General features: G+C 54.9%; 1 protein-coding gene across 1 annotated transcript in view; it reads left to right on the top strand.

The window, feature by feature from the left end:
* ATP6V1B1 (ATPase H+ transporting V1 subunit B1) overlaps nucleotides 1-20,066 on the top strand; it is an 80,876-nt gene that overhangs the window by 58,990 nt on the left and 1,820 nt on the right. Inside the window, exons 6-13 of the mRNA XM_054030940.1 lie at nucleotides 1,008-1,147; nucleotides 13,177-13,278; nucleotides 14,311-14,408; nucleotides 15,661-15,784; nucleotides 16,810-16,960; nucleotides 18,259-18,341; nucleotides 18,800-18,904; nucleotides 19,339-19,468. Of these exons, the coding sequence (XP_053886915.1) occupies nucleotides 1,008-1,147; nucleotides 13,177-13,278; nucleotides 14,311-14,408; nucleotides 15,661-15,784; nucleotides 16,810-16,960; nucleotides 18,259-18,341; nucleotides 18,800-18,904; nucleotides 19,339-19,468 (933 nt within the window). The remainder of the gene's footprint in view (nucleotides 1-1,007; nucleotides 1,148-13,176; nucleotides 13,279-14,310; nucleotides 14,409-15,660; nucleotides 15,785-16,809; nucleotides 16,961-18,258; nucleotides 18,342-18,799; nucleotides 18,905-19,338; nucleotides 19,469-20,066) is intronic.

A 20,066-nucleotide genomic window follows, 5' to 3' on the forward strand; every position in this document is an offset into this window, starting at 1 on the left:
AGGTCGGTATAACTGCATCGCTCTAGGGTGTGGATTTTTCACACCTCTAAGTGTAGTTATACCGACCTAATTTCCTGGTGTAGACCAAGGCATAGGCTCACCTGATAGCGACCACTGGCACATTTCAATAGAACACGATGCTAGGTTTCTCAATTACTTTCAGCGGTAGTAATGTAAGGTGGTGTTAGATCCAGAAGCCCTTATGTAGCTTTTATTCAGGCGAAACCTCCCTCTGTGAAGCTGAGTGAGGTCTACACGACTTGGCCAATGTATTTTTACCGTGCCAATGTCCCTCTAACAGCCGGCTCTTTACTGCCCCCAGCTATGTGCTTGCAGCTCCCACTGACTTCACTAGCACAACCCACAGTGGAACAGCCCCCGATGGGCCCCCCGTTGAAATGACACCACTGTGTGGGTCATCTCTGGGGACTGAACCTGTGTCTAAAAGCACAAGCCTCTACTGCTTGATCTAAAGGGCCCAGTCTGTTAGTTCACAGACGGTAGCAGACTCATAAACCTCTATATGGCCCAGCCACTGGGGAGATCTGAAACTATGTTCTGCCAGCCGTGGTTACGTTTGCATGGACGTATCTCGGGGAGGGGGAGGGGCAATGTCAACCTCCAGGGGGCACATTTTCACACACGGGCGTCGAAGTGATGCCTGTGTAATAACACACACACTGCCCCGCAGGGACCTGGATTCCTGCACACCTGATGGGAGTGCTTAGCCACCTGATCACTCTCATGCAACCACTGCCCTATAGATTTTAAGGGGCCATTGCCCAGGACAGGCCCAGAATGACACTCATCTTTCTGGGCCTTTCTCTCTCTCTCTCTCTCTCTTTGGACTATTTCCCCCCTCTATGTGAAGTTTTTGTATTTTTCATATCTAACAGTTCATTTCCCTATCCCCACAAAACCATCCAGGTCTTTTAAGTGACCCTACAATAACAAATCAGGTCCATGAGCGTCCCCTGCAATAACCCCTTCCTGCCCTCTTGTTTCAGGTCAGCCTATCAACCCTCATGGTCGCATATACCCTGAGGAGATGATCCAGACTGGCATCTCACCCATCGACGTCATGAACAGCATCGCCAGGGGGCAGAAGATCCCCATCTTCTCTGCTGCCGGACTCCCTCACAACGAGGTAGGACCTCGCCTCTCTGCCCATCCCTCTCCGACGCCTTCTGCAGCAGGGGCGGCCAGGACACATGGGGTGAGGGCGGACCCGTCTCTGCTTTATGCTAACACCAGAGATGCTGGATGTGGGGTTCTCGTGGCATTGCAAGTGCTGGGATCACCAGGCCCCCGGTATCCATGCCTGCAGGGAGGGGTGCCTGGCCCGGACGATTGGTAATGGTGGCTGGAGTTTGAATCCCCTGTTCCTAGCTGGCCCAGTTCTCCCTTCCCAACAGCTGTCCCTCATTGGCTGGCTGTGAGATGCACCTCAAGGCCTCCTTTGCCAGCAGGCCGGCCCAAGAACCCCCGAGCACCACTGACTCCTCCAACCTCCCGCTGGCAGCCTCAGCAGGGATGCCAAAAACTGGGTGTGCCCGAAAGAGTGAACGAGACCTTAGAGAAGGTCCCCCTGAGTCAGAGCTGAGACCCCTGGGCAGAGCCGTGTGTGTGAGAAGCCTGCCCTGGTTGTGCCTTGTGTGGTGCCTGCCCCGTGTGGCACCCGGTTGCACTCCCAGGCTGTCGCCATGACACCGTCTACCATCCATTCATATTACTGCTCTACAGCAGGTTCTGCAGGCAGGGTGCTGGCCTGGCACTCAGGAGACCTCGGGTCTAGGCCCAGCTCCAACCGGCTGGGTGACGTCCAGCAAGTGGCTTCCCCTTCGACCCTTGTCTCTCCTAGAATCATAGAATATCAGGGTTGGAAGGGACCTCAGGAGGTCATCTAGTCCAACCCCCTGCTCAAAGCAGGACCAACCCCAACTAAATCATCCCAGCCAGGGCTTTGTCAAGCTGGGCCTTAAAAACCTCTAAGGATGGAGATTCCACCACCTCCCTAGGGAACCCATTCCAGTGCTTCACCACCCTCCTCGTGAAATAGTGTTTCCTAATATCCAACCTAAACCTCCCCCACTGCAACTTGAGACCATTGCTCCTTGTTCTGTCGTCTGCCACCACTGAGAATAGCCGAGCTCCATCCTCTTTGGACCCGCCCTTCAGGTAGTTGAAAGCTGCTGTCAAATCCCCCCTCATTCTTCTCTTCTGCAGACTAAATAATCCCAGTTCCCTCAGCCTCTCCTCATAAATCATGTGCCCCAGCCCCCTGATCATTGTCGTTGCCCTCTGCTGGACTCTTTCCAATTTGTCCACGTACCTGCTGTAGTGGGGGGACCAAAACTGGACGCAATACTCCAGGTGTGGCCTCACCAGTGCCAAATAGAGGGGAATAATCACTTCCCTCGATCTGTTGGCAATGCTTCTACTAATGCAGCCCAATATGCCGTTAGCCTTCTTGGCAACAAGGGCACACTGCTGACTCATATCCAGCTTCTCGTCCACTGTAATCCCCAGGTCCTTTACTCCTGTCTATTTAGATCGTCAGCTCTTGGGTAAAGGGATTGCCTTTCACTAGGTCCCTGGCACAATGGAGCCCTGATCTCCGTTGGGGCCTGTACATGCTGTGTGATAGAAATACCGTGAATAATGCCCACCCAATACCTCAATCGTCAGTAGTGTTGAGTGTGCGAAATCATCCCTTAAACAAACCCAACTAGGCCATTCTGCCATTCCAGTTCTTCAGAGAGTGTTCTCCAGGCTCAGATCTACCCTCCTGGAGGGATACCGTCTCCCCTGCCTCGCCCCTGCTCTAGTCCGTATACGTTCTTATTCGGCACTCATCGCCTTCTAGTTAGGCATTAAGTTTTGTGACCCCATATCTGTCACGTGTTTGTTCTCCAGCCTCTCCCCAGGGGAGATGTGTGTGTGAAGGGGCCTGGGACCCCAGCCAGGTGTATACAGACCATAAAAACTTAGAATATTTGTGTAGGGCCAAGGCCCTTAACCAGAAACAACTTCAGTGGGTCCTGTTCTTTTCACACGTCAATTTCACAATCTTCTATCACCCAACAGCCAAAAACAGCAAGGCCGACTGTGATGGGGCCCACCCCACTCAAGGCCGGAGGTGTAAATTAGGACAATTAACCTATAAACTGCACCTAGAGGAAAGCCAGGTAGTGCTAAGGTCTACCTGCTGATGAAGTCCAGCTAGGGGAGGTGGACCGGGGTTATGAAGACAGGAAATTGGCAGCAGAAAGGGGGCAGTGGAGGAAGTAGTCTGCAGTTGCTCCCTGGGAGAAAGGAGTTTGGGCTGGTACACCCAGGGAGGCAGGGCTGAGAAGTAGGAAGGAGTCCAGGGAAAGAGCAATAGGGTCTGAGGAAAAGCGGACTGGACTGAGACCCGGAGTAGTGGGTGGGCCCGGGTTCCCCTACCAGCCCTGGGGGGAATGGCAGTAGAGCGCAGACTGCCTAGGACGGTTGTCCGAAGAGATGTTCATACACCGGAAAGGAAGGACTATAGTGATCTGGCCGGAGAGTTGAGTCATGAAGAAGGAGCACCCCGAGTTCTGGAGAAAGAGGGAGACCACAGGGCGAGGAACCTGGAACCAGCTAATCCCAAAAGCAGCCAGGTGGAGGCATTCCAACTGACACACTGTCCCAGAAAGGAAAACATTACGCTGACCTAGAGGATTTGAACCCTGAAACCTTCTGCGTCCTCAAGCCTCATAATTCCAAGACCTGCTCACTGTAATGCCTCAGCCCATAGGGTCCCTCCCAATGAACAGGAGTCCATAGATAGGGAAGGGAACCCCACGGCGTCTGAGGCGGATAACCTACTGGAAAAGGGTGTATATATGTCCCCCCAGAATGCCGAGAAATACAACTCTACAACTCTGTCATGACTCTCCCCAGGTGGGATATTTTGGCCAGGTCAAGACTCAGCACCTAGTCTCTCCTCTCTACTGGCTGCCTTGCACACGAGCCACGGTGCAGGTCTATGTCGGCTCTTGCAATGTATTTGCCAGCCCCAAGGTGCCACCCCATAAAATCCCTCGGGCTCCTGCAACCCCTCAAGACTCCATCTGGGCCCTGGTTAGTCTTTACCCTAGATTTTGTACTAGAATTATCCGAACCCGCTGGGATCACCACCGTTGTGCCGGTGATGGGGACCACCTCACAAAAACGGCACACTCCATCCCCTGAACTGGCTGTCCTCCTCTCAGGGGGCCACCTGGCTCTGGGTGGATCAAGTTGGCTGCTTCCTTGGACTCCTGGAGGCCTCCTGGTCTCCATCATCTCTGACCGCAGAGCATAATTCATCTCTAGCTTCTGGCGTGAAGCCTTCCCAGTGTCGGGCACTCCCTCTCGTCTCTCTTCCACCCACCACCCTGGGATGGGGCTTGCAAACCCCACACTAAGGCTAAGGCAGGGGATAGGCAGCAGCCGTGCTGGACCAGGAAAGTTCTGCCCCTCAGGCACTGCTGAGTATGCTCCTCCTCCTCTGAGACATCACCCCAGGATAGGCAGGGGCACCAGAGGGTCACCTGGGTCAACCCCGAGGTTTGGAGCAAAGGACTATTATTAAACAGCAGCCACGCCTCAAACTGAGCCATCGGGTGGGGTAGGGGAAGGTGAGCAGGAGGTGGGCTGAGCATTGGCCATCCCTTGTTGTCACATTTTCAGGGCCCTTGGGCCAGGACCCAATGGAGCAGGAGGTCCAGGTCCCCCTACCCACTCCAAATTCTCCTAAGCCGAGCCCTGGGACGGACAGGCCTAGAGGGTTACCAACAAGGAAGCCGACCCAGTGGAACCCCATTTAGGTGGTGCTGGACATAGTGAACTAAAGGAGAGACTGGAACAGCAGGTCCTGACCACTAAGCCTGCTCACCGAAGAGACAACCCCACTACACACTAGCAAACAAACGGCAAGTGGAGAGAACCAACCAGATTCTGAACCAGTTTCGATGCTACATAAACTACCACCAGAACGACGGGTCCGCAGTGCTATCTCGTGCAGGGTTCATGTACAGTAACGCAAACACACCTCTGTGGGGCAAAGACTCTAGTTTTCAAACTGTGGATTCCACCCTTGGTTCTACCTGCAGTTTCCCCCAATCCAGCAGCCCTGGACTGGGCACAACTCCATCAAACCCAAGATGACACAAAGATTCACCCAAAGGATGCCAAGAGGAGCTACAAACAGTATGTGGATCTCAGGCAACATGAGGGGCCCGCCCTTTCAGTAGGCCAGATAATACGGCTCTCGATAAAACATCTACATATGGAAAAAGCCATCTCATACGCTGGACTGCCAGTTCCTCGGCCCCCTACCGAGTTTGCCACCAAATCAACCAGGTCACCTTTGAACTCCACCTACCTGGTTGTTCATAGATCACTCCAAGCCCCCCACACAGGGTCCATTCCCAATCCTCCCTTTACAGTACATGTTCAAGATCATGATGAGTATACTGTCCATGAGATCCTCAACTCCAGAATGAGACATGGTAGGCTCTGGCATCTCATCGATTGGGAAGATGGCGGTCCTGACGAGTGCTCCTGGGAGCCGGCAGAGAATGGCCCCACCCCTGACCTCGTAAAGACCTTCTATGAGAACCACCCCACTGGTTCCCCAAGCGGTGCCCAGACCGTGACCACAACCCAACAGTTCTCTCGAACCAGCAGGGGAGAGGACCAGCAGAACTCTGGCCCACTAGAGGCTCCACCCACGAAGCGCCTGATGGGAGCAGACGTCTGGTCCCACTGATTGCCCCGGCTGCACTATTTAAGCCAGAAGGAGGTAAAGGAGGTTGTCCAAGCAACTGAGTGAATTCCTGACCTGCTGCTGGCCTGGATCTGACTCCAGCTTGGCCCTTGGCCCGGTTGTCTGACTCTCACTCCAGTCCTGACCCTTGGCGTGACTCTTGACACTGTTTCCGGCTCACCCTTTGGCATGATCCTGATTCTGTTTCCTGCTCTGACTCCGGCTTTACTGCCGACCCCGGTTCTGACCATTAGGCCTGACCACCCATACCCTGGCCCCTACACAAGACAGCTGCTGTGCATCAAAAAAGGAAATCCCTCCATTTCCACCCTGAAGCATGAGCTGACCCCCCCCCCCCATCTATCCAAGGTACTAGTGTGGCCCCCATTATCTGAGCCGCTCACAATCTTTAATGCACGGGGCTACTGAGAGAAACAACTGGTCCAAGGTCACATAGGGAGTTTATAGCACAGCAGGGAATTAAACCCAGGCATCCTGAGTCCCAAACTAGCATCCTTCCTCCTTGTGAGGATCTCCGCTACCAGGCTCATTACACACACTGACTTCTAAAGCATGAAGTCTGCAGCTCAGGCCCTCGGGCCACGCAAAGCGCAATACATCCTGTTTTCTCTGCACTGGTGTTTCAGCCCTTCTGGGTCCTATGCTCTGTCCGGCTGCCAGCTTGCTGTGTGCCCAGGATGGCCACAGAGTAAACAGGCTGGTCTGAGAACCTGCTTGTGGATGAAAGCACATGATATGGGTCATTATGGTTCAAGTGCATCGTATTATTCGCTATTCCCAAGTATTCAGAGGGTTAAGACTCATCATCGGGACTTTGAGCATCAGTGGTTACCTGGCTCAGAAAGGGGCAGTGTTTGGTACTCGTTATTCTCCTCTTTACGAAAAATGGCTTGGCCGTCCAATCAGGGAACAGAACCACACCATGTGACCCAGCTGGGCCTCCACACACCGCAAGTAAGAAACAGCGAAAGCCCGGAGCAGACATTTGGTAAGCGTCACCCTGGCTGAAGACTGTTGGTCCGAACAGTTCAGTGAGTCTTTAGGGAGAACAGGTGTGTTTGCAGGAATTATTCCCCAAACAGTTTAGGGCTCAGTACTCAGTGACTAATCTCTGCAATGGACAGTTTGACCAGTTGTAAAAGCACAGTGTTTTCCTAAGGGAAGGCCTATATAAGCAAGGTACATCAGGAATCTTGGATTCAGTGCCCTAGTCTGTGGGCAAACCACTTCCCTTCTCCGTGCCTCAGTTTTCCCAACTGTAAAATGGGGTTAATGCTACCATGCCTATCTTCATGAAGCCCTTTGAGGTGACAATAATATATAACAAATGGAAGAAAGGGGAAGTTGACAACAATCAATATCAGTCAGAAGCTAGGAAGTATAGAAAATTGATAAGGGAGGCATAGAGAAATCTATGGTCAGCAGAGTTAAGAACAACAACAAGGAGTTTTTAAAGTATATTAGGAACAAAAAAAACACATGAAAAAAGAAGAATTATCCATAATAATGCAGAAAAGGCAGAAGTGTTAAAAATATTTCTGTTCTGCATTTGGGAAAAAACAGATGATGTGATCTCATTATCTGATGAAGATAACTCTTTCCATTCCACCGGTATGTCAGGAGGCTGTTACACAGCAGCTACTGAAGTCAGACTCTTAAATGAGAAGGTCAGGATAATTTACATCCAAGAGTTTTAAAAGAGCTGGCTGAGGAGATCACTGGACCATTAACGTTCATTTTCAATACGTGTTGGAACAGTGGGGAACTTTCAAAAGCTAATGTGGTGCCAATATTTTAACAGGGTAAACAGCATGATCCAGATAATTCTAGGTCTATCAGCTGGACATCAATCCCAGGCAAAATAATGGAGTGGCTGATATGGGACTCAATAGAAAATTAAAGGAGAGTAATATAATGAATGTCAATCAACATGGGTTTATGGAAAATAGATCCTATCAAACTAACTTGATATCTGTATTTGATTATATTACAAGTTTGGTTGATAAAGGTAACAGTGTTGATGTTATACACTTAGACTTCTGTAAGGCATTTGACTTGGCACCGCACAACATTCCGATTTAAAAACTAGAATGATATACAATGAACCTGGCACTCGGGAAATGGATTAAAAGCCAGCTAACGGAGAGGTCTCAAAATATAACAGTAACGGGGAAATCATCATCAAGCAGGTGTGCTCCTAGTGAGGTCCCACAGTGATCTAGGCGACTCTATTTTAAACATTTTTATCACCGAGAAGAAAACATAAAATCATCACTGGTAAAGTTTGCAGATGACACAAAAATTGGGGTAGTGGGAAATAATGAAGAAGAGAGATCAGGAAGTAATACAGAGCAATTTAGATTGTTTGGTAAACTGGGCACAGGTAAAAGATATGCATTTTAATACAGCTACATGCAGAAGAACGGCCATATTGGGTCAGACCAATGGTCCATCTAGCCCAGTATCCAGGCTTCAGACAGTGCTCAATGCCAAATGCTTGAGAGGGAATGAACAGAACAAGGCAGTTATTGAGTGATCCATCCCCTGTTGTCCACTCCCAGCTTCTGGCCGGCAGAGGTTAGGGACAGCCAGAACATGGGGTTGCACCTCAGACAATCTTGGCTAATAGCCATTGCTGGACCTATCCTCCGGGAATTTATCTAATTCTTTTTTGAGTCCAGTTATAGCTTTGGCCTTCACAACATCCCCTGGCAAGGAGTTCCACAGGGTGACTGTGCATTGGGTGAAGACGTACGTCCTTATGTTCCTTTTAAACCTGTTGCCTGTTCATTTAATTGAGTGACCCCTGGTTCCTACAAATATATACCTCTAGGAACAAATAGTTTAGGCTATACTTACATGATGGGGGGACTCTATGCTGGGAAGCAGTGACTTGGAACAAGATTTGGGGATCGTGGTGGATAATCAGGTGAACAGGAGCTCCCAATGTGATGCTAAGGCCAAAGGGGCTAATGTGATCCTGGGTTGCATAAATGGGAATCTCGAGTAAAAGAGGTGAATTGACCTCTGTATTTGGCACTGGTGTGACCCCTGCTGGAATCCTGTGTCCCAGTCTGGTGCCCACAGTTCAAGAAGGATGTTGATAAATTGCAGAGGGTTCAGAGAAGAGCCATGAGAATGATGAAAGGATCAGAAAAGCTGCCTTCTCATGATGGGCCCGGGGAGCTCAGTCTATTTAAAAGAAGAACAGGAGTACTTGTGGCACCTTAGAGACTAACAAATTTATTAGAGCATAAGCTTTCGTGGACTACAGCCCACTTCTTCGGATGCATATAGAATGGAACATATAATGAGGAGATATATATACACACATACAGAGAGCATAAACAGGTGGGAGTTGTCTTACTAACTCTGAGAGGCCAATTAATTAAGAGAAAAAAAAAACTTTTGAAGTGATAATCAAGCTAGCCGAGTACAGACAGTGTGATAAGAAGTGTGAGAGTACTTACAAGGGGAGATAGTCAACGTTTGTAATGGCTCAGCCATTCCCAGTCCTTATTCAAACCGGAGTTAATTGTGTCTAGTTTGCATATCAATTCTAGCTCTGCAGTCTCTCTTTGGAGTCTGTTTGTGAAGTTTTTCTGTTGTAATATAGCCACCCGCAGGTCTGTCACTGAATGACCAGACAGGTTAAAGTGTTCTCCCACTGGTTTTTGAGTATTTTGATTCCTGATGTCAGATTTGTGTCCATTAATTCTTTTGCGTAGAGACTGTCCGGTTTGGCCAATGTACATGGCAGAGGGGCATTGCTGGCACATGATGGCATAGATCACATTGGTAGATGTGCAGGTGAACGAGCCCCTGATGGTATGGCTGATGTGATTAGGTCCTATGATGATGTCACTTGAATAGATATGTGGACAGAGTTGGCATCGGGGTTTGTTACAAGGATAGGTTCCTGGGTTAGTGGTTTTGTTCAGTGATGTGTGGTTGCTGGTGAGTATTTGCTGGACAGTCAACAGAAAAACTTCAAAAACAGACTCCAAAGAGAGACTACAGAGCTAGAATTGATATGCAAACTAGACACAATCAACTCCGGTTTGAATAAGGACTGGGAATGGCTGAGCCATTACAAACGTTGACTATCTCCCCTTGTAAGTACTCTCACACTTCTTATCACACTGTCTGTACTGGGCTAGCTTGATTATCACTTCAAAAGTTTTTTTTTTTTTTTTTTTTTTTTTTTTTTTCTCTTAATTAATTGGCCTCTCAGAGTTAGTAAGACAACTCCCACCTGTTTATGCTCTCTGTATGTGTGTATATATATCTCCTCATTATATGTTCCATTCTATATGCATCCGAAGAAGTGGGCTGTAGTCCACGAAAGCTTATGCTCTAATAAATTTGTTAGTCTCTAAGGTGCCACAAGTACTCCTGTTCTTCTTTTTGCGGATACAGACTAACACGGCTGTTACTCTGAAATCAGTCTATTTAGTGGAACAAAGAGAAGGTTAAAGGTGACGTGATCACAGTCTATAAATACCTACATGGGGTAATTGTCTCTTCAGTCTAGCATACAAAGGTCTGACACGATCCAGCGGCTGGAAGCTGAAGCTAGACACATTCAGACTGGTAATAAGGTGTGCATTTTTAACAGTGAGAGTAATTAACCATTGGAACAATTTACCAAGTGTTGTGGTGGACTATCCGTTGCTGGCAAATTTTAAATCAAGACTTGCAGTTTGTCTAACAGCTCGGCTCTAGGGATTACTGTGGGGCAGGTCTCTGGCCTGGGCTAGGCAGGAGGTCAGACGAGATGATCACGATGGTCCCTTCTGGCCTTGGGATCTCTGAGATTCCGCAGGGAGGATGAAAGATCTTGTTTTTGTTTGTATCTCTCTGCACCTCCGGCACCGGTGCCCGCACTCATCGGCCAATCTCTAAAAACCAGAGCTGGGTTTGGAAGGGCAGGGTCTCCTCAGTCCTGTGTGCTGGGCCCAGCAAGGCCATCAAAGCCCGTGAGAGCTGAAGCCGGGCTGCGCTAGAAACGTCAAGTGAAGTTTGTGCTGAAATGCCAAGCTGCATCAGCCCTGATCATAACCACTCGGTCGTGAACTTTGATGAACTCGAAATATCAGGTTGATCTATAAATGCAACTGGTGCTGCCGCTTTGGCAACGAACCAGAGATCCGCGGCCCAAGAGGTAATCAACCAACTTCCCCCTCTGACAACAGTCGCACACGCCAAGCCAGAGCGAGACAGTGATGCAATCGGACGGAAAACCCGGCCTGACAGATCGGGAGTGACAGACGAAAGTTAATATAATAAAGTCAGGGCCCAGTGCAACGGCCGCTGTGGCAGCACAAGGCAGAGGTGGGGAGGGATCCAGGAGCAGAGCCGGAGGGCAGGGAAATAGCCTCCTCCTCGGCCCGTCTTCTTTGGGGATCGGGGGGCGCTGGTAGGCTGGGGGCCTGTTTCAAAGCCAGGCCTCCAATTGGTCCTGCCATGATTTTGAAGTGGATTGAAAGGCAGAGTTAGTGGAGCAGATGCCCATTGGTAGGTACTTACAGGAAGGATCAGATTAGAGTGCGGACTCTCATCACAGGGAGCGAGTGATAGGTCCTTCCCCACGTGCCATAACTGCCCCTCTGCCCCCCATCCTCCATCACTGCCCCCTGCCTTCCATCCATCCTCCATCACTGCCTCCCGCCTTCCCCCCACCCCCATCCTCCATCACTGCCCCCTGCCTTCCCCCCCGCCCCCCATCCTCCATCACTGCCCCACACCTTCCCCCCCACCCCCATCCTCCATCACTTCCCCCTGCCTCCCCCCCACCCTCCATCACTTCCCCCCTGCTTGGGATTGAAGACAGGCTGGAGTTGAGCCAGAAAGCCAGGCTTCAGAGCTGGGGCTGCAGCAGACTCGTCCCCTCTGTGGATCAGGCACCGAGGCAGACACATGACCCCCACAGGCCTGTGAGTAATTATTCTTATCATCGCTGTTATTTATTCTTTGTACTAGTCACGGGCCAGGCCCCCGCTGCGCCAGGTGCTGGACAAACACAGAAGGAAAAGACCGTCCCTGCCCCGAAGAGCTCACAGTCTAAAACAAGAGACAACAGACGGATACAGAGAGATGGTGGCGTACAAGGAAACAATCATAGAATCGTAAAACTGGAAGGACCCTCAAGAGGTCTCCTAGTCCAGTCCCCTGCACTCATGGCAGGACTGAATATTATCTAGACCATCCCTGACAGGTGTTTGTCCAAACTGCTCTTAAACATCTCCAGTGATGGAGATTCCACAACCTCCCTAGGCAATTTATTCCAGTGTTTAACCACCCTGACAGTTAGGAAGCTTTTCCTAATGTCCAACCTAGACCTCCCTTGCTGCAGTTTAAACCCATTGCTTCCTGTCCTGTCCTCAGAGGCAGTATTAGCCAGCAGGAAGGTCGGGGTCCCGTTTTTTGTAGGCATCGCTGCAAAGGAGAGTTTCGGGGCGGGGGGGGAGGAGGAGGTGGTTCGGGGCTGTTTACGGGGAACTCCGCCCCCAGCAGGGGAGGAAGCACCAAGGGACTTGTCTGAAAATGTAACAAGTGGGTGCTGGTGACGGACATCAGGAGCCATTTGGAGACGAGCTTCGACATCTCAGTAGTGAGCAAGAGGTGACAGGAAGGGTGGGGATTGGCCAGGTGGGGCCTTGACGGTGAAAACAAGTCGCTGGTGTTTGATGCTAGAGAAGGGGGAGGCAGTGGAGGGAGGCAAAGACAGGGGTCACGTGGTCACAGTGCCAGGCTAGCAAACCCCCCTTTGCCGCAGTCCTCTGGCCGTTGTCCAGGCCAGAGAGAAGGCTGCTGTAGCAATCAAAAGACGCCCGGCGATGGGCGTTCTGGCCGTGCGGAGGGACAGGAACGGCCGTATCATAGAGACGCGGCACAGGAAGAATCAGCAAGGGTTAGACGTAGCTGGGGGGGCCTAGAGAGACGGCTGAGCCAAAGAGGGCGCCCGGTTCTGCGCCTGAGTGACAGCAGGATGGTGTTGGTGGTGTCCACGGTGATGGAGAACGGCAGTGGTTGGGAGGAGATTAGGATTCAGCCTCCATTTTCCTTTCCTTAGCAACATCCCGTGACTCGGTCCTCTTCGGTTACATCCCTCAAATACTCCCAGAGGCACTTTCCATGTTCTCCCTGGCTCCGCATTTGCTGTGGTTTGATCAAGCTTCAGTCTCCGTCCGCCAAATTCTTCACTGGCGTAACGCGGCTGGCTTCCGTGGAGTTACGCCAGCGTGCAGTTTGGCCCTCCGGATCTGAGACGGGCCGGATCCAGAGCCCAAGTGAGCCGGTGGCCCGGGCGTCGGGCTCTGAGGCTGGGCTGAGGGGCCCGTCTCTGGGTCTGAGCCCTGCGTCTCTCCCCTCTGCAGATCGCCGCTCAGATCTGTAGACAGGCTGGCCTGGTGAAAAAGTCCAAGGATGTGATGGACTATCACGAAGAGAACTTCGCCATCGTCTTCGCAGCCATGGGGGTGAGTCCGACGGGGGGGCTGGTGGGGGCGGCGCAGGCCTCCCAGCTCCGTGCAGGGCCTTGCCCCAGGCCGCAGGTCCCAGGGCGGAGGGTTGCGGACAACTTCAGCAAGCCCAGGCTGCTAGGAGGGCCCCTCATGGCCCCCTGCAGCAAGGCTCTGAGGGTGGCCTGGACTTGAGGTTTGGGTCAGACCCAGAGCAAGGCGTCCAGACCTTGGCTGGGGACCTGGGGGTCAGAGTCATCGTGCTGGGGCTGGGTTCGGGGATAGATCTGGGGGGCTCAGGGCTGAGTCTGGGATCAGCCAGGGCCCTCGAGCAGGGGCATCTCTGCGGACCAGGGTTCGAGGCTGAGCCCAGCCACTGGGGGTCAGCACGCGCATGGGAGGATCCAACGTCCTGCCTTGGTCTCAGGGCCAAGGGCTTTGGGAACTGCTCCTTGGAGAGGCGCGGCAGAGCGAGTGGTCGGTGGGGAAACAGGCTAAGCCCTGGATCTGCCTCCCGGCCCCCTCGGGCTGGGCCCGGGGACAGGGAGAACCCCCCTGTAAAGAGCCGGGTGGCCGAGATCGGCAGCACTGTGCTCCCCCCTGGTGGACAGCTGTGTCCTTGCAACCTGCTCTGCTCCCCAGCCCCACACCGCTCCCTGCCCCCGGCACCAACTGCTTCCTCCAGAGACGGTCCCAGGAGACCCAGTGCCCCGCGGAGAGGTGCCCTGCAGCCGGGCCAGTGCCCCGAGGCGCTCCGTGCCACAGCAGCCTGCTCCATCCTGGCAGGCCCTTGCGCTGCATCCCCAGGGTGACATGGGCCCAGAGGAGTAAAAGCAGAAAGGAATTAAAAGAGCCAAGTTATACTGAAGAGGCTGGGGTGGGAACCAGAGACTGGGACTCAGGACACCTGGGTTCTAGTCCCTGCTCTGCCACTGACTCCCTGTGGGACTGTGGGCGAGTCCCTGCCCTCCTCTGGCCTCAGTTTCCCCATCTGTACAATGGGGACTGTTGTGTTGCTCAGCCCCGCCCCGTTCTGGATGTGATTGGCAGGTGAACATGGAAACCGCCCGCTTCTTCAAGTCGGACTTCGAGGAGAACGGCTCCATGGAGAACGTGTGTCTCTTCCTGAACCTCGCCAACGACCCCACGTGAGTGCAGCCCCTGCCTGTCATCCAGGGAACTGCGCCAGATCAGGCTCCATTAACCATTACACGCCCGGCCCCCTGCCTTTTGTTCTGCACGTGTGCAGCGCCTAGCGCAACGGGGTGCAGTCCATGGCTGGGGTCCTGGGCACTACCGTAATATACCTAATAGCAATAAAACTGTACAGCACCTAGCGTAACAGGGTGCAATCCATGGCTGGGGTCCTGAGCACTACCGTAATATACCTAATAGCAATTATATCATACAGCGCCAAGCACGATGGGTTCCTGGTCTATGACAGGGGCGCCTGGGTCCTATGGTAATACAAATAATTAATAATACTGAGACCTGGGAGGCTACAGGCATCCTCATCGTGGCTCTGATCTCCCTCACTGTGGTGTAAAGCTGGAGTAACCCTGTGGAAGTCGATGGAATTGCTCCGGTGTAAGTGAGAGGAGGGTCAGATCCACTGGGCCTAGTTATCTCTGCAGTAATTCTACTGAGGTCAATAGGCCCATTCCGCCTGGGCCCAAATGCCACTCTGGGGAGGAGCTCGTCTCTTTGGGCGGGGCTCACACTCTTCTTCCATGGGGTGCATGCCACATGGATGCTACAGATTGGGCAGCCCTCCTCCTGCATCAGGAGGAAACCACCAGCAACTAGAAGGTGCCTCCAGATTTCAAGTCCTTTCACAATGCCCACCCCAGTCCCCCCTCGTCCCTTTGCTGTTAGGACACACTGCAATGCGGCCTGGTGGCCAGTGGCGGAGAGGGAACGCATCCAAGGGATAGCTCACCCAGAGCAGGTTCCCCTGCCATACCAGGGGATGGCCCAGTTCCTACTGAGAGTGTAACGTACGGGCTGGTGTGTGGACGTGGCTGCCCTCTGCTAGACAGACTCAGAGCTGCTCCCCCGCACGTCCTAGGCCAGCTGCTACTCCCAGCAAGGGGAGCGTCATCTCCTAGCTCAGTTGGGAGGGGCTGGTTTTGCGGGGCAGGATCTGCATGGCCCAGGGGTGCAGCCATGACGTTCCAGCTCCCTGTGGGTGTGTGCCGATGCTGTCCGCGGGCTTGGGGTGCTCGCCATTGGGCGATGGGGAACTCCAAGGTCAGCGAGAGTGGGGCCATCTGATGCCCAGCGGGTATGGGCCCCCTGGTCTCTCGGGGGAACGGCGTGGCTGCGGTGAACGCGCTTTCAGGGGATGCTGCGCGATGCCATCCGAGACCAGCCGCCGCTAACGGCCGTCTCCTCCCACAGGATCGAGCGCATCATCACCCCGCGCCTGGCGCTCACCACCGCCGAGTTCCTGGCCTACCAGTGCGAGAAGCATGTCCTGGTGATCCTGACCGACATGAGCTCCTACGCCGAGGCCCTGCGGGAGGTCAGTACGGTGACGCCTCCCATCCTGACGCCACAGCTGGACTCAGGCCACAGCCTTCCCAAGAGCTGGAGGTGCCTGTGAACGGGCCGGACTGTGTCCCACTGCCCAGGGAGAGCTGGGCTGGGTCCCACTGCCCGGGGGGGGCAGACTGTCCCCAGGGGATCAGCTCCCAGCAACTCCCACTGAGGCAGGTGAACAAGCAGCGGGAGCTGCCGGGAGCTGAGGCCTTCATCAAACCCAGTCGCTTCCTTTGGGCTCCTAAATGAGAGACAAATGCTTTGGAGACTCTGGTCCAAACAGGACACTCAGGGGTGATGTGACCCAGTTCCCCTGCCTGTGTCTGGCTCCCGTCCACTCCCTTCCAGCTGCTCCCATCCACCTCCCGACACGCATCGTCACATACACCCCGGGGGTGGGCTGGCAGGTTGGGGTGAACGTGGCCAACTCTCCCACAACCTTCTGGGACTCGCTTTCCTCGCTACGCTCCTTCCTTCTGGCTCCTTGGGCCTCACCCCCGGCTGCACCGGGCATCCAACGGCCGCAGGGTAACATGTGCATTGCAGGGGGCTGGGGAAGGGGAAAGTGACTCCAGTCCACGCTTGCCTCTGTCCTGGGGCCACATTTGTGTTTCCCGTCGGGTGTCCTCCCTCGGGCCCTGACCCTGGAGATTGCTAATCTGAGCAAACAGCCTGGCTGGCAGCCCAGTGACCAGCCAGCGAGGGGTCCTAGGCAGTGCCAAGGGGTTTTGGAGGCATCATGGCAAAGGCGAGTTTTCCGGAGGGGGTTGAAGGAGAACAGAGTCGCTCTGCGGGTGTTCCCGGGGAGCTTCTCCCGAGCGCGAGGGGGGCGCTGCATCTACGGGACAGCCGGGCAGGGGGAACATCCTGCTCCGTATCCCAGACCCGGTGATGGGGCCGAAGCTGGGACAGGTCCTCCCCACGGGGCCCCTCGGCGGATCCCAGGAGGGTGGGACCCAGGGCCGCTGGCCGGCAGCAGTAACTCTCGCTCCTGGCTCTTCCCCTTAGGTGTCGGCAGCCAGGGAGGAGGTGCCAGGCCGCAGGGGCTTCCCTGGCTACATGTACACCGACCTGGCCACCATCTACGAGCGCGCCGGGCGCGTGGAGGGGAGGAACGGCTCTATCACGCAGATCCCCATTCTAACCATGCCCAACGACGGTGAGCGGCGCGGGGCAAAGGGCACACGGCGGAACAGCCCACGGCCCCCACAGCAGTCAGGCCACAGGGGGTGCCGGGGGCATCAGCACGTTGCTCGGTGATTTGCTGGTGCTGCATTAGCAGCCAGGATCCCAGCCGGTGGCCACGACCCACACCGGATGGGGGGAGGGATCTCAGCAGGCGGCTGTGCCCCCACGCTCGGAGATGTGGGGGTGTTGGACTCAGCTGGCCCCCACAGGGAGCAGGGCGAGAACCGGCCTCCTTCAGCACCCAAAACACCAGCTGTGGGCTAATGGACGCCAGCCTTCGCTTCGGCTAGCAGTGGTAGATCCTTTATCCTCTCCGTGGCTCAGCCACCAGAGGGCAGCACCGCTCACTGACTCCTGCACGCAGGTCTCCCAGGGCCCTTTGCGGGACCGGGCTGCGGCTGTAGTGTAGGAGAAGCAGGAAATGGAAAGAGGGAAGCTGCCGCCCATGCATGACCTCCGCCCCACCTCCCAATTCCTTATCTGAGATCCCACAAGTTCCCCTATTCGCCTGCCAGAATCACTCAGGCTGCGGCCCTGCTCTTCCCCCCCCACCCCCCCCAGCCGTCAGCATCCCGTCGGAGGGAGGGGACAGTGCCCGGATGCGGCTCCAAAGACCTTTACACGGGGAGCGCCCTGGGGAGCTGTCAGAAGGGGGAGTGCTCCCTCTGCTCCGGGAGGGGACTCGTCAGGGGAGGACGGGTCTGCAGGGGACCACGCGTGGGCTTTTCCTGGGATCGTCCCAGGGCGGGGTTCTCCCCCGAGCTGCCACTCTGCCCCCCACAAACCCCGCGTCCCCTGGCACCAGCACTGAGGCCCTGCGTCAGCACCGGGCCCCGATCCGGCTCCCTGATCACGCGGGTCCATGGCAAGCACCGAACTGTCCATCAATGGTAACACATCAGTGGGCTGGGGGCTGAGCCGTCCAATCAGGGAGAAGCACTGCCATGTGACTGGCATCTGTAACAATCCGTCGGGAATGGAGACGGTCCAAGAGCCAGTATTCGCACGGACTTCCCTACCTGGCAGGGGCCGGAGTTCTGGCTGAGGGTGCCGGGGGGTGGTATTGTGGGTGGGGTGGTCCTACCCTCTACGGGGGGGGAGCTGGTGAGGATCTGCCCAGGACAGTTCCCTCGGGCCGGGCATAGGCTGGCATCACCACGCCAGCTGTCAGAGGGTGGGCTCCTTGTGGAGGGGGCTCATTTGGCCCACAGCCCTTGGCTGATTTGCAGGCCTCACAGGCTACCATTGGCTCTGTCTTTTCCTTCCCAGACATCACCCACCCCATCCCCGACTTGACGGGCTTCATCACGGAAGGGCAGGTGTACGTGGACAGACAGCTTCATAACAGACAGGTTTGCCGCCCCCGAATCTGAGAGCCGCTCCTTCCCCCTCCGTGTCTCGGGGTGGAGCAGGGGGCTCAGGCTCTGACCACAGCCAGGGAAACCCACTGCCAAAGGGGATGACCCCAAGGCTGGAACCGCAGGGGCGCACAGAGCCGTGGCTTTGGGGGAACTGGGGTGCTGACTGGCTAGCGAGGGGGCATGTGATAAAGAGAGAGGAGATCTACTGCCCAGGGCACAAACCTGGGCACCAGGAACTCCACCCTTCTAATGCCAGCTGGGCCACTGGCCGCTCCTGTGAGCCTGGGCAAATGGCTTGGCCGCTGTCTGTAAAACAGGGCTCACAATCCCCATCTCCTGCCGGGGTTTCTTGTGGGGGGTTCACTAGCGGGTGTCCGTCTGGCACTTAACACACCCGCCATGCAGGGCGTGCTAAGGCCATCGTGATCATGTGTTTTCTGCTGCCACAGATCTACCCCCCCATAAACGTGCTGCCCTCCCTGTCCCGCCTGATGAAGTCGGCTATCGGGGAGGGGATGACCCGGAAGGACCATGGTGATGTCTCCAACCAGCTGGTAAGTGCAGCAATAGGGGGTAGGAATAATTTGTTACGTCAGTCGTACCCGCTGAGGGATTCTCCATCCCGACCCCTCTCTCGTTCCCCTTCATACGGAGAGCCGGAGGCTGCCCTCAGTTACACCGGCAGTGAACCGGGGTAAGTGCACTGACTTCCCCAGAGGAAGTATGGTCCAGTGGTTAGGGTAATAGCTTGGGACACTTGGATCAATTCCCTGCTCTGCCCGGACTCCCTGTGTCCTGGGATCGGTCACTTAGTCTACTGCCTCGGTTCCTTACATGCAAATTGAAGATAACAGCCCTGCCTGGGGGATAATCTGTCTTACGTGGTGCCCAGCACCGTAGTATCTTCAGTGGATTTCTCCCCACTTGCCCCTGATGCAAGTTCTCCTGCACCCCATTCACCGGCCCATCCTTTCGGTCACACCCCCAGTACGCCTGCTACGCGATAGGCAAGGACGTGCAGGCCATGAAGGCCGTGGTCGGGGAGGAGGCGCTGTCGGCCGACGACCTGCTGTACCTGGAGTTCCTGCAGAAGTTTGAGAAGCAGTTCATCGCCCAGGGTAAGGAGCCTGGCTTCCAGCTCCACGCACAGGCGCCCAGCGGGCAGGCAGAGCCCATGCGTCTGCAGCAGGGCGGGGAAGGGCACGGCTGAAGCAAGCCACTGTGTTTGCTACAGAGGACGGGCTGGGGGTCCCCGCTTGGAGTGCCTTGGCTCGCAGGCCGGCATGGCAGCCCGCTGCCCTCCTTCGGCAGAGAGCCCGCAAACGAGTGGTGCTCAGTGCAAAGACACCCGCGGTGGAGCCAACGTCGGGCTTTGCGGGCACAGCCTACAGCCAGCTCAGGACAGCAGGGGCTGAAAGCTCCCGTCATAAAAAACTTTGTAGCCCATGTCTCCAGAATCCCATTCTCCAGCCCGCCCCGAGGCCCCAGGGCCTCCTGGCCGTTCTCCAGCCTTTCCTGGGGCCCTCTGGCCGTTCTCCAGCCCCTCCCGGGGGCCCTTCCCATTCTCCAATCTCTCCTCGGGCCTGGGTGTCCCGGGCCATTTTCTAGGACTTGGTGGGGTGTGAGACTCTTTAGCCCTTTAGGCCCTCCTGGTGCTCACGTATCTCTAGCCGTTCTCCAGACCAGCTTGGGGCGCGGGGGTCCACATTCATTTCT

This window comes from Malaclemys terrapin, chromosome 5, assembly GCF_027887155.1.
Source record: "Malaclemys terrapin pileata isolate rMalTer1 chromosome 5, rMalTer1.hap1, whole genome shotgun sequence".
NCBI lineage: Eukaryota > Metazoa > Chordata > Testudines > Emydidae > Malaclemys > Malaclemys terrapin.